Source organism: Balaenoptera borealis (assembly GCF_965194805.1).
Source record: "Balaenoptera borealis genome assembly, chromosome: X".
Taxonomy (NCBI): Eukaryota; Metazoa; Chordata; class Mammalia; order Artiodactyla; family Balaenopteridae; genus Balaenoptera; species Balaenoptera borealis.
Window position 1 is genome coordinate 64,320,677 of NC_138881.1, and position 14,416 is coordinate 64,335,092.

A 14,416-nucleotide genomic window follows, 5' to 3' on the forward strand; every position below is an offset into this window, starting at 1 on the left:
CAAAGGTGTAGAGGTAATCAGATCCCAACAGAGGCAGAAAAGTTTTAAGGATCTAAAAATGTGTCATTTTCTCTATCCTAACATATGGCACAGAGTACCTTCTACGATTTCCTTTGAGATACTAAATTTACCTTGGTTTTGCCAATATAATCAGTATATTTTATTGGATTCAATTTTTTACACTAGGTGGGAAGAATTCTAAAACTGTAGTGTAGGCTGGGGTATCAGGTGAAGGACCTCAGGATGGGTTCCAATAATACTGCTTAAGAGACTCTAAATATTCAGTTTTGAGAGATCTCAGAACCATGGGGTTATGCCCATAACAACCACCTTGGGCACCACTGTTGCAATATAATAACACTCAAATACCTATCTGTTAGCAAGCCTTCCGTTGTCTGACTTTAGCTATATAGCTGAAGCAAACCACAACAATAACAAAAACAATGAACACCATCAAAAAGTGGACAACGACCCAAAATGAAGTACTGTAATAATACTTGGGTATGATAGTAAACTCAAACACATGCACGTATTAAATAAAAGCAACCTGATGACATACTCTAGTTGATTAGCATTAATTAATAAATATCTTTTAAATGCTTCAAATTATTCTTACCTCTTCCTTGTTGTTTTCCATCATATCAGAGTTATTTCCAGAACCACTGACTTTATCTTAAAAGAGAAGAAATAAAAACATTATTTATCTCTTTGGTGCATTATCAAATAGAACACCAATACCTACGATTCCATGAACCTATTTTTCAATCTATGTAGTATGGCAGTATTGGTAGTACTTTACTCACATTAAAATATAAGAGTTTTCTATCAACTATACTCCAATAAAAATTTTTTTAAAAAATAATATTGCTTTGGTTAAAAAAGAGTTTTCTGATTAAAATCACTCTCTTTTGACACACTAATCCCTTCTGAAACAGCATTTCTGAAAAGAGCAGTTTGTAATCAAAACATTTCCTATTGTAATTGTTCAAGGTTTTTCTCTTAGAAGAAAATTTAAGTTCCATCTTCTACTAAAAATAAAATCACATTATTAATTGTATTTTCCTTTACCATAAGACACTAAAAAAAGAAAAAAACAACTTCCTAAAGGAAGCAGAGGGAAGGAAATAATAAAGATTAGAGTAGAAATTAATGAAACAGGGAATAGAAAACAATAGAGAAAAATCAACAAAACCAAAATAAGTTCTTTGAAAAGATGAATAAAACTGAAAAAAAAAAAAACTAAGGCTAGATGGACCAAGAAAAAAAGGAGACAAGACTCAAATTACTAGAATGATAAATTAAAGAGGGGATGTTACTACTTACCTTAAAGAAATAAAAGGATTATAAAGAAATATCATGAACAACTGTATGCCAACAAATTAGATAACCTAAATGAAACGGATAAATTCCTAAACACACACAAACTACTGAAGCTGACACAAGAATAAAGAGACAATGTGAAGAGACCTATAACTGAAAAGACTGAACTGGGAATCAAAAAACTACCCACAAAGAAAAGCAAAGGTCCAGATGGTTTCACCACGAAGTTACACCAAACATTCAAAAAAAAAAAAAGCATTAACACCAATTTTTCACAAACTCTTCTGGTAAAAAAGGAGGGAACACATCCCAACTCATTCAATGAGACCAGTATCATACCAAACCAGAAAAGATACTACAAAAAGACCAACATCACTTATGAATACAGATGTAAAAGTCCTTAAAAAAATACTAGCAAACTTCAAAAGAATGAAAGACATGTCTTTCTGCTACAGACTGCGAGAAAATACTTGCAAAAGACATATCTAATGAAGAACTATTATCTAAAATATATAAAAAACCCAAAACTCAACAATAATAATATAAACAACATGATTAAAAGCAGGCAAAAGATCTGAAGACATTTTACCAAAGAAGATATGCAAATGGCAAATGAGCATATGAAAAGATGCTCCACATCATATGTCATTAGGGAATTGGAAATTAAAAAAATAAGATAACACTATATACCTATTACAATGGAAAAAATGCAGAACACTGACAGCACAAAATGCTGGTAAGGATGCGGAGAAACAGGAACTCTCATTCACCGCTCAAAAAAATGCAAAATGGTCCAGCCACTTTTGGCAATATCTTACAAAATTAACCAAACTCTTACCACATGATCCAGCAATCACACTCCTTGATATTTACCCAAATAAGCTGAAAATAAAGTCCACTCAAAAAACTGCACACAGATGGTTTTAAATATTTTTATTTATATAAACACCTTCATAAGTAGCTTTTTTCCCATAATTGTCAAAACTTGGAAGCAACCAAGACGTCCTTCAAAAGGTGAATTGGATAAACTAACTGTGTTACATCCAATCAATGGAATAATATTCAGCTCTAAAAAGAAATGAGCTACCAAGCCATGAGAAGACATGAAGGAACTTTAAATGTATTGTATATTACTATGTGAAAAAAGCCAATCTGAAAAGGTTACATACTGTACGATTCCAACTATATGACATTCTGGAAAAGACAAAACTATGGAGACAGTAAAAAGATCAATGGTTGCCAGGGATTTGGGGGCGGGGACAGGGGGGAGGATGGATAGATGGAACAGAGGATTTTTAGTGCACTTGAGACAGGAGGGAGGGTGGCAGGGCACAACCATTAAAAGAATGACAGCCATTGAGGATATGACAAAAACTGGTTAGAACCAAGTAGGCCCAAGATGGTGGAAGATTCGACTTCCAGTAGACCCTGAGCCTCGTTATACACTCACTGTAATGCATTAGCATGCTAAATGACACACCCACAAGGCACCATGACAGTTCCTAGGCTAACCATAAAAGGCCGAAAAGTAGGCAGTGACTCAATTCCTGGAATTCCCCGCCCCTTCCCCAAAATAGTTGGAATAATCCTCCTACTCATTAGCCTATGAAATTACCAAGCCCATAAAAAATAAACACCCCCACACCCCAGGGCCTCTCTACTTCTGAGGTGGCCCACACCTTATGGAGTGTGTAGCTCCCAGGGCTGCTCTCTCACCTTCTGAGATGAACCGCATTCTGCCTACGGAATGTGCATCTCTCTCAGTAAACCTACTTTCACCTCACTATGGCTCGCTCTTGAACTCTTTCTTGCACGAAGCCAGGGACTTTCACTTGGCAGCACATCCCAGGAACTCACCCAAGACCTGGAACACGACCATCCTCTTGCACCCCATTTTCCTGCAACATCTTTACAAAGGAAGAGGAAGAAGGTGGTCTTCTCTCCTTTCCCACTTTTCCTTTGATTGTAAAAATGTAGCCAACTTAGTTCTCAGGGCAGAGCCCTCTTGCCTGCCTGCTTGTATACTTCACATGCATCTTACATTAATAAATCTACTTCTTGCCTATCACTTTGCCTCTCGCTGAATTCCTTCTGCGCTGAGACATAAAAATCTGAGCTTCACTGAGTCCTGAGACCAGGTGTGCGGTTTCAGCTTGGGAGGGTTTGAGTCCCCTCCTAAGCCAGAGGTTGCAGGTTCAAGTCCCATCTGAGGCACGACTGGGTTTTAGTCCCATCTGAGGCAGGATTGGGTTCAAGCCCCAATCTGAGGTGTACAGTTTCACAGTGAAACTAACCTGTATGATACTATAATGATAGATAGATGTCATTATACATTTGTCAAAATCCCTAGAATGTACAACATCAAGAGTGAAATACAATGCAAACTATGGGTTTTAGATGATAATGACTTGTCACTGTAGGTTCATCAACTGTAACAGATGTACAACTGTGGTGCAGGATGTTTACAGTGGGGGAGGCTGTGCATGTGTGTGGACGCGTAATAGAAAATTTCTGTACTTTCCACTCAATTTTTCTGTGTACCTAAAACTGCTCTAAAGAATATAATTTATTTTAAAAAAACTCTTAATAAAGGGAACTTCCACAACAAGCTACAAAGTACCCAGAGGTAACATCATATTTAATGGTAAAAGACTGAATGCTTTCGCTCTAAGATCAGAATAAGAGAAGGAAATCCTCTCCTGCCACTTCCATTTAACATTGTAATGGAAATACTAGCCAGAGCAAGTAAGCAAGAGAAAAGAAATAAAAGGCAGCCAGACTGAAAAGGAAGAAGTAAAACTGTCTTTGGAGACATTATCTTGAATAGAGAAAGTCCCAAGAAATCCATTAAAAATATTAGAACTAATAAATGAGTTCAGAAAGGTTGAAGGATGTGAGAACAATATACAAAAGTCAACTGTATTTCTGTGCACTCGCAAAGAATGATCTGAAAATAAAGAAAACAATCCATTTATAATACCATCAAAAAGAATAAAATGCTTAGGAATAAATTTAACAAGAGAAGTTAAAAACTTATACTCTGAAAACTACAAAACATCATTGAAAGAAATTAAAGACTTAAATCAATGGTAAAACACTGCATGGTCATGAAACAGAAGACAACATTAAGATGGCAATACTCTGCAAATTGATCTACAATTTTTTAAAAAAAGGCAATCCCTGTCAGAATCTCACTTGACTTCTTTGTAGAAATTGACAAGCTCATTCTAAAATTCATGTAGAATTAAAATGGACCCAGAATAGTCAAAACAACCTTCAAAAGGAAAAACAAAATAGGAAGACTCACACTTCAAGATTTTAAAACTTAGTGTAAAACAACTATAATCAGTACAGTGTACTACAGGCAAAAGAACAGACATAAGAATCAGTCGAAAAGAAATGAAAGTTCAGGAATAAACCCATATATCTATGGTCAACTGATTTCCAACAGCATGCCAAGACCATTCAAAAGGGAGAGAATAGTCTTTTCAACAAACAGTATGGCACAACTGTGTATCCACATGCAAAAAGTTAAGTTGGAGACCTGCCTTACACCACATACAAAAATTAACTCTAAATGCATCATTAAAAACCTAAACATAAGAGCCTAAACTATAAAACTCTTTGAAGAAAATACTGGGGTAAATCTTTGTGACCCCAGATTTAGAAATAGATCCTTAGACATGACACCATAAGTATGAGCAACAAGAATAAAAATAGATACGCTGGACTTTATCAAAACTAAAAACATTTGTGCTTCAAAGGACATCATCAAGAAAATTAAAGAAATACACACATATACACAACAGAATGCTATTCAGCCTTAAAAGGGAAGAAAATTTTGATACATGCTACAACACTGATTAACCTTGAAGACATTATGCCAAGTAAAATAAGCCAGACACAAAAGGACAAATACCGTATGACCCCACTTATATGAGGTTCCTAAAGTAGTCATATTCATAGAGAAAGAACGTAGAATAGTGGTTGCCAAGGACTGGGGGTAAAGGGGATTGTGAAGCTAGTGATTTTAATGGGTACAGAGTTTCAGGTAGAGAAGACAAAAAAGTTCTGGAGATGGATGGTAGTGATGGTTACACAACAGTGTGAATGTACTTAATGCCATAGAACTGTATACTTAAAATTGGTTAAAATAGTAAATTTTATATTATGTATATTTTATCATAATAAAAGTCTAGAATATATAAATAATGCTTATAAATCAATGATAAAAAGACAAACACCCAATTAAAAATGAGCAAAGGATCTAAATAGATAATTCTCCAAGGAATATATACAAACTACCAATAAGCACATGAAGAGATGCTCAACATCATTAACCATTAGGCAAAATGAAAACCAAAACCATAATAAGACACGACTTCACATGTACTAGGATGGCTAAAATTAAAAAGTCAGATAACAACTACTGTTGGCAAGGATGCAGAGAAATCAGAATCCTCATACACTGCTGGGGGGAATGTGCAATGGTGTAGCCACTTTGGGAAACAGTTTGGTATTTCCTCAAAGGATTTAACAGTGTTACCATATAACTCAGCAATTCCACTCCTAGGTATATAACCAAGAGAAATGAAAATATATGGCCACACACAAACTTGTTTACAAATGTTTATAGTAGCATTATTCATAATAGCCAAAAGGTAGAAACAAGATGTTATTGTCCATCAACAAATCAAACAAATGTGGTATATCCATATAAAGGAATGTTATTTGGTCATAAAAAGAAATGAAGTACTAATACGTGCTACAACATAAATACACCTTGAACACATTATACTAAGTGAAAGAAGCCAGTCACAAAGAACCACATGTAATAGAATGCCATTCATAAGAAAGTCTGAAATAGGGAAATCTATAAAGACAAGAAAGTAGATTAGTGGTTGCTTAAGGCTGGGGGTAGGGGGTGATATCTAAAGAGTACAGAGTTTCTTTTTCAGGTGATAATAACGTTATAAAATTTACTGTGGTGACGGCTGCATGTATTTGTGAACATACTAAAAACTACTGAATTGTACACTTTAAACTGGTGAATTGTATGGTAAGTAAATTATATCTCAATAATGGTGTTAAAAGTTTTATTAGTCATTAGGGAAATGCAAATTAAAACCACACTGAGATATCACTAGATATCTATCAGAATGTCTAAGTATTTTTTAAATAGTGGTAAAACCAAATGCTGGAGAGGATGCAGAGAAATTGATCCTTCTTACATTGCTGTGAGAATATAAAATGGTATAGCCACTCTGGAAAACAATTTAGGAGTGTCCTTAAAAAAAAAAAAACAAAAAACCATGCAACCATCCTATGACGCACCAACTGCACTCCTGGGTATTTATCCCAGAGAAATGAAAACTTATGTTGACACAAAAACCTGTACACTAGTGTTTACCAGAAGCTTTATTTGTAACAGCCCAAATCTGGGATCATCCCAGATGTCCCTTAACGGGTAAATGGTTAAACTGTGGTACATCCATACCATAGAAAACTACACATTGCAATAAAAAGGAGAGAACTATTGACACATGCAACGACCTGGCTGAATCCCAAGGGAATTATGCTAAGTGAAAAAACCCAATCCCCAAATGTCATATACTATAGGATTTCATTTATAGAACATGTTTAAAATGAAAAACAATTTAGAAATGGAGGACAAATTAGTGATTTCCAGGTGTTAGGCACAGGTAGGAGTAGGTGTAGGGAGCTGAGCATGATTATAAAAGGGCAAGATGAGGAATATGCATGTTGACTGTGGTGGTGGATACATGAATCAACTCAAGGTAATCAAACTGTATAGAACTTAACAAAAACACAAAAGTACAAGTAAAACTGAGGAAATCTAAATCAGATTGGTAGATATCAATAACGTGGTTAACTGACAATATGTTATACTTTTGTAGAATGTTGCTATCGTGAGAAACTGGGAAAAGTGTGTAAGAGCTGTGTGTGTGTTACAACTGCATATGAATCTACATCCATCTCAATAAAAATATCACTTTAGGGAAAAAACTCAGAAAACTAGGGGAGGGGAACTTCCTCAACTTGACAGAATATTTACAAAAATCTTATACAGTAACCATCATACTTAATGGTGAAAGAGCTGAATGCTTTCCCACTAACATCAGAAACACCAAGACGTCTGCTATCATCATTCTTCTTCAACGTAATAATGGAAAATACAGAAAGTCCTACCCAGCATAATGAGGCAAGAAAAGGAATTAAAAGGCAAAGAGATGGAACGGAAGAAATAAACGTGACCCTATTTGCAGACAACCAGATTAGGTAGAAAATTCCAATAAATCTAAAAGATGAAAAAGAAGCTACCTAGAGCAAGTTCACAGGATACAAGGTTGACATAAAAAACATAACTGAATTCCTGCAATGAACAACTGGAATCTGAAATTTAAAAACCAGGGAATTTAAAATAGCACCACAAAAATGAAGTAAGAAGGTAAAAATGTATCAAAGTATGTGCAAGGTTAGTATATGGCTAACTACAAAACACTGGGCCAACTAAGAGTTTCTATCAACATTTTTTTCTCTGACTATCATTAAACAGTCCTATTCTTTACATGTATTTGGTTGATAACTACACAGATTTATTGGGGAAAGGATCTGAAGAGCAAGTGTTCTGCACACTTTTTATTTTTCAATGTTTTCTATTCTCAGATTGGATAATTTCTATTAGACTATCATCAAATTTACTGACACTACTACAGCTATCTCTAATCTCCTGTTAAGTACAAACAATGATTTGTTATTCAGAAATTTATTTTTCAGTTCTAGAATTTCAAATTGGTTCTTTTTTACATTTTCTATGTTTGTACTGAGATTTCTTACCTGTCCATTCATCATAAATGTATTTGCTTTATTACACTAAAGCATAGTTGCAATAGCTGATTTAATATTCTTGTTAGCTAATTTCAACATTTGAGACATATGTGGATTGTCTCTACTGCTTGCCTTTCCTTTTGAACATGAGTCACAATTTCCTCTTTTTATTTCAGATTGGGTACTGGACATTTTTAAAGATACAGTGAAAAAACACTGCATGCCGTTACAGTTGATATTTTTGTTAATAGCAGATAGTCAACTTACCTGAAATCAAACCCCAAAATATATACCCTCTAGTGTAAGAAGTTGAAAGCTTTATTCTGTTCTTTTAGCCCTAACTGGGCTACCTAGAATCTGGGCTGCACTTGTGATTCAACCAGATATGGCAAGAGTTTTTGCAGGTTCCGGAGCTCCCAAACTGTAGCTCTCTTCTAGGTGGGATCTCCTCTCTCACTTTACTAAACCTACTGTCGTCTCCCTAAATTCCTTTATGCCTCATCAAGAATGCAGGTTTCCATTCAACTCTTTTAACTGAAGAATAATTAACTTAATATATTAGTTTTAGGTGCACAACATAGTGATTCAATATTTTATAGGTTACAAAATGACCACCTCTACAAGCCTAGTTATCATCTGTCACCATACAAAGTTATTACAATATTGATGACTATTAATTTTTCTTTAAATGTTTGATAGAATTCACCTATGAAGCCAACTGCTCTTCAACTTTTGTTTGTTGGAAGTTTTTTGATTACTAATTGAATTTCATTAGTAATCAGTCCGTTCAGATTTTGTATTTCTCCATGATTCAGTCTTGAAAATTGTTAAGTTTCTAGGAATTTATCCATTTCTTCGATGTTGTCCAATTTGTTGGCACAGTAGTCTCTTAGGATTCATTGCATTGATGTGGTATAAGTTGTTACTTTTCCTCTTTCCTTTCTCATTTTATTTATTTGGACTCTCTTTTTTTCATGATGAGTCTGACTTAAGGTTTTTCAATTTTGTTTACATTTTCAAAAAAAAAACTAGCTCGTAGTTTCATTGATCTTTTCTATTATTTTTTAGTCTCTATTTCATTTATTTCTGCCCTGATCTTTATGGTTTATTTCCTTCTACTAACTTTGGGTTTTGTTTGTTCTTCTTTTTCTAGCTCCTTTATATGTAAGAAAAGCATGATCCTCAAAAGGAAATCTATAAATTAGACTTCCTCAAAATTTAAAACTTTCACTCTGCAAAAGACGCTGTTAAGAGGAAGAAGACGAGCTATCAGTTGCATTATTTCCAATCTGACCTTTATTATTTCCTTCCTTTCACTAAGTCGAGGCTTGTTTTGTTCTTCTTTTTCTAGTCCCTTTAAATGTAAAGCTACATTTTTTTTAATTTGAGATTTTTCTTTTTTCTTGAAGTAGGCCTGTATCACTATAATCTTCCCTCTTGGAACTGCTTTTGCTGCATCCCATAGATTTTGGAAAGTTGTGTTTCCATTTTCATGTGTCTCAAGGTATTTTTTAATTTCCTCTTTGATTTCTTCGTTGATGCATTGGTTTTGTAGCATTTTGTTTAGTACCCCAGCTTTCTTTTCATTTCCTTTTGCATTGAATACCTTTTTCTATCCCTTCAGTATCACTCTGTTTGTCTTTAGATCTGAAGTGAGTCTCTTGTAGGCAGCATATAAATGGGTCTTGTTTTTTAATCCATTCAGCCATCTCTATTTTGATTGGAGCATTTAGTCAATTTATATTTAAAGTGGTTATTGATAAGGATGTACTTATTGCCATTTTGTTAATTATTTTCTGCTTGTTTTTGTAGTTATTCTCTATTCCTTTCTTCTCTTGGTTTCTTCCCTCGTAGTTTTCTTTTTTTTGTAATATTTTGTTAATTTATTTTTTGGCTGCCTTGGGTCTTAGCTGCGGCACGCAGGCTTCTCTCTAGTTGTGGCGTGTGGTCTCTCTAGTTGCAGCACACGGGCTCAGTAGTTGCAGCGCGCAGACTTAGTTGCCCCGTGGCATGTGGCATCTTAGTTCCCTGACCAGGGATCAAACCCACGTCCCCTGCCTTCCAACGCACTGGACCACCAGGGAAGTCTCTTCCCTTGTAGTTTGATGATTTTCTTTATGTTTGGGCTCCCTTATTTTTTGTTTATCTACTGTAGGTTTTGGGTTTGCAGTTACCATCAGGTTGATACGTGTGCACACATACACACACACACACACATTGATTTAATTTAGGCTGATAGTTGCTTAAGTTCAAATATATTCTGAAAATACTACATTTTTACTACCCCCCCAACACTTTTTTTTTAATTATTAGCACCTTTAATTATTATTTTTTTATTTTTTTGGCTGTATTGGGTCTTCGTTTCTGTGCGAGGGCTTTCTCTAGTTGTGGCAAGTGGGGGCCACTCTTCATCGCCGTGCACGGGCCTCTCACTATCACAGCCTCTCTTGTTGCGGAGCACAGGCTCCAGACGTGCAGGCTCAGCAGTTGTGGCTCACGGGCCCAGTTGCTCCGCGGCACGTGGGATCCTCCCAGACCAAGGCTCGAACCCATGTCCCCCCCATCGGCAGGCAGATTCTCAACCACTGTGCCACCAGGGAAGCCCGATTCTGACATGATATTTTACAACTTTATATTTTGTGTATCCCTTAGCTACTTATTGTAGTTATAGTTGATTTTACTACTTTTTGTCTTTTAACCTTCCTACTAGCTTTATAAGTGTCTGATTTACTATATATTTACCTTTACCAGTGAGATTTTTTTTCTTTCATATATTTTCTTATTTCTAGCTATTGCCTTTTCTTTTCCACCTAAGAAGATGTTTTAACATTTCTTGTAAGGCCATTTTAGTGGTGCTGAACTCCTTTAGGTTTTGCTTGCCTGGGAAACTCCATCTCTCCTTCAATTCTGAATGATAACCTTGCCAGGCAGAGTATTCTTGGTTGGAAGTTTTTTTTACTTTCAGTACTTTAAATATATCATGCCACCCCCTTCTGGCTTGCAGAGTTTCTGCTGAAAAATCAGCTAATAATTTTATAGGATTTTCCTTGTATATGATTAGTTGTTTTTCTCCTGCTGCCCATAATATTCTCTCTTTATCTTTTGCCATTTTACTTACATGTCTTGGTGTGGATCTCTTTGGGTTCACCTTGTTTGGGACTCTGTGATTCCTGTACCTAGATGTCTGTTTCCTCTCCCAGACTAGGGAAGTTATCAGACATTATTTCTTTAAATAAATTTTTGTCCCTTTCTCTCTCTCTTCTCCATCTGAGACCCCTACCCCTACTATGAGAATGTTAGTACTCCTGATGTCCCAGAGATCCCTTAAACTCTCATTTTTTAAAATTCTTCTTTTTTTCTGTTCTGATTGGGTGATTTCCACTATTCTGTCTTCCAGATCACTGATGTGTTCTAAGGTATCAACTAATCTGCTGTTAATTTCCTCTATTGTATTTTCCAATATTGTGTTTTTCAGTTCTGACTGGTTCTTTCTTATATTTTCTAACTCTTTGTTGAAGTTCTCACTGTGCTCCTTCATTCTTCTCCCTAGTTTGGTAAGCATCTTTATGACCATTTATTTGAATTCTTTATCAGGTAAATTACTTATCTCCATTTCATTAAGATTTTTTTCTGCAGTTTTATCTTGTTCTTTCACTTGGAACATATTCCTCTGTCCCCACTTTGTTTGACTTTGTGTTTCTTTCTATACATCAGGCAAAACAGGTACCTCTCCCGGTCCTGAAGGCATAACCTCAGTTAAGAGCATCCCCTGTGTAGTCTGCGTGTGCCAGGCAGCTTTGGCAAGCCGGCTGGAGCCTAATAAGTCATGGGCCGCGGGGTCCTGGGGCACTGTACACTCAGGCTGCCTTGGTAGGACGCCTATAGCTTGTGTGGGCCAGAGGTATGCTGAGGTGGCCTTGGAAGGCCAGCTAGAGAATGTGGACTATGTTCTCACTTGTGCTATCAAGGTAAAGGAGGAAGACAAAAAATGGTGCTCTCTAGCACCTTCAACATTGGAGATAGTTCCAGCAGTTCCCTGCCCATTTAGCAGACACTCTAGGGTTAGTAAGTGGATTTCCTTCATGTACAGTCTAGGTCCCCTTTAAACCACTGTTTTTTCTCTGTGCCCCAGGGGAGGCGGGTCTGTACACAGGCCCCTTAGTGATATCCCTCGCCACGGCAGTACACCACACTGAAGTGGGGTTCCCATCGATACTCTGTCTCTGTGTCTCCTACCAATCTCTATGTGGTCCTTGTATCATTTGTTGTGGAGAAGCTGTTTAATCAGACCTCAGTTCTTCTGCAAGAGGCATTGCTCTTTATGTAGCTGTAGATTCGGTGTGTCTGTGGGGAGGGGTGAGATCAGGGTCTTCCTACACCACCACCTTGACCAAATGCTGAGTTTTATGCTGGTTCAACCTTAGTCGCAAGAAGGCTATCAGAAGTAGTGGGGTTGCAAGCTCAAACAGCATATCCAGAAGGACAGAGCTATCCAAGTCTTAAATTCCACTGATGGAGCTAACTGGCACCTTTCCTAAGGAAAAAAGGCTTAACAATTGGGAATTCAGCCATTAATACTTCTTTCTTCCATGGGTTGACCCTACTCCAGTTTGTGTCTGCTTTGTGTCACTGTTCAGTTTCTTCACATCATTGTGTTCCGTATTTTGGCCAGAATTAATAATTGGTATCTGTGAGAGATATCTGTTTATCCATACAGAGCTACTCTGCCACTACCAGAAGCAGAACTCCCCAACTAACTACTGAATATAGAACTGTGACAATATGATTTCATTCTAAAGACAAAAGGAACTTTAAACAAATATTTAACACTAGCTAGGTGTCTTTATTGTGATGGTTTGGTTTGCAAACTTGAAACTACGTGGATACAATGAAGACTGATCAACTGAGTACATAAACTGAGGATAATGGGAGCCACCTTTCTTTCTGTTGCAGTAAGAAGTTAAAATACAAAAAGAGGAAGACTAGAATGATGTCTGTAGTCCAAAGTAAAACTAAAAGTATCAATATCAGTGCATGAAAACATAACACATATATTGGCTTTCTCTGCTAAAGGGCCTGGAAGCAGACATCCTGGTGGCAATGAGCACATCATACACCCAGATATTGCTTTCTAAATACCATATCCCACTAAAAGGAATCAGAACTCCTTGGAGAAATAACTGATTCCAGGGCTGGGGAAGGGACAGTGCAAAGTAAATAATGAACATCTTGTGAGAGCAGAAAGTAAGAAAGTGCTCAAGGTTGATGAAGACTTGTGAAAAGGTCTGCAGGAGCCATACAAAAGGGGTTCCCACTAGCCAATACTGGTACAAATTGGATATTAAAATAATGACAGTAAGAAAATATTCATGGAAAAAGAAAAAATATAGTATATACTAATAAAAACAAATGGAAACAGAGCGTAGAAATGTAAACTTCTCCCTTATAGTAAAATGCCAACTAAAACATAGGAGGAATGATAGATCAGAACATCATGATTTTGAACCCATCATAGTAACATATCACTGAGCCAAGAATCATGAATGGATGTGGTGTAGGCAGAATTTCTAGGAATGGTCCCCAAGATTTCATGACCCCGAATCTTCAGAACCTGTGAATGTGAGGAAATAACACTCTCATGGTTTTGCTAGGTAAAATGGCACAGTTGACCTTAAAAATGGGAGCTCACTGGGGAGTGGTGACAAGGAGGGGGTCTAATCTAATCACATGAGACCTTTAAAGTAGAAAAATGACTCCAGCTCACGCAGAAGGTGCAGAGAAGCAAGCAAAAGGATAAGTCAGAGAAATTCAAAGCATGAGAAAGACACAATGTGTTTTTGCTGTCTTTGTAGATGGAGGGGGCCATGTGAGAGGAAATTAAGGAGCTGAGAGGATCCTGGCCAATAGTCAGCAAGAAATGGGGACCTCAGGCCTACAACCACAATGAACTGAATTCTGCCAACAACCTGAATGAGCATGGAAATGGATTTTTCCACAGAGTCTCCAGAAAGGAACATAGTCTTACTGTCACTTTGACTTAGGCCTTGTGATTCCCTGAGCAGAGCTCAGCAAAACCCACCTGGACTCCAAACCTACAGAACTATGAGATAATAAATTTGGGTTGGGACTTCCCTGGTGGTGCAGTGGTTAAGAATCCACCTGCCAATGTGGGGGATGCGGGTTTGATCCCTGCTCCAGGAAGACCCCACATGCTGCAGAGCAACTAAGCCCATGTGCCACAACTACT

The 14,416-nt window shown here is 36.8% G+C and overlaps 1 protein-coding gene across 6 annotated transcripts in view; it reads right to left on the reverse strand.

The window, feature by feature from the left end:
- ATRX (ATRX chromatin remodeler) overlaps positions 1-14,416 on the reverse strand; it is a 242,920-nt gene that overhangs the window by 169,224 nt on the left and 59,280 nt on the right. For all 6 annotated transcript variants that reach the window (XM_082376914.1, XM_082376916.1, XM_082376915.1 and 3 more), the window contains one exon: positions 617-672. In XM_082376914.1, coding sequence (XP_082233040.1) covers positions 617-672 — 56 coding nt within the window. The remainder of the gene's footprint in view (positions 1-616; positions 673-14,416) is intronic.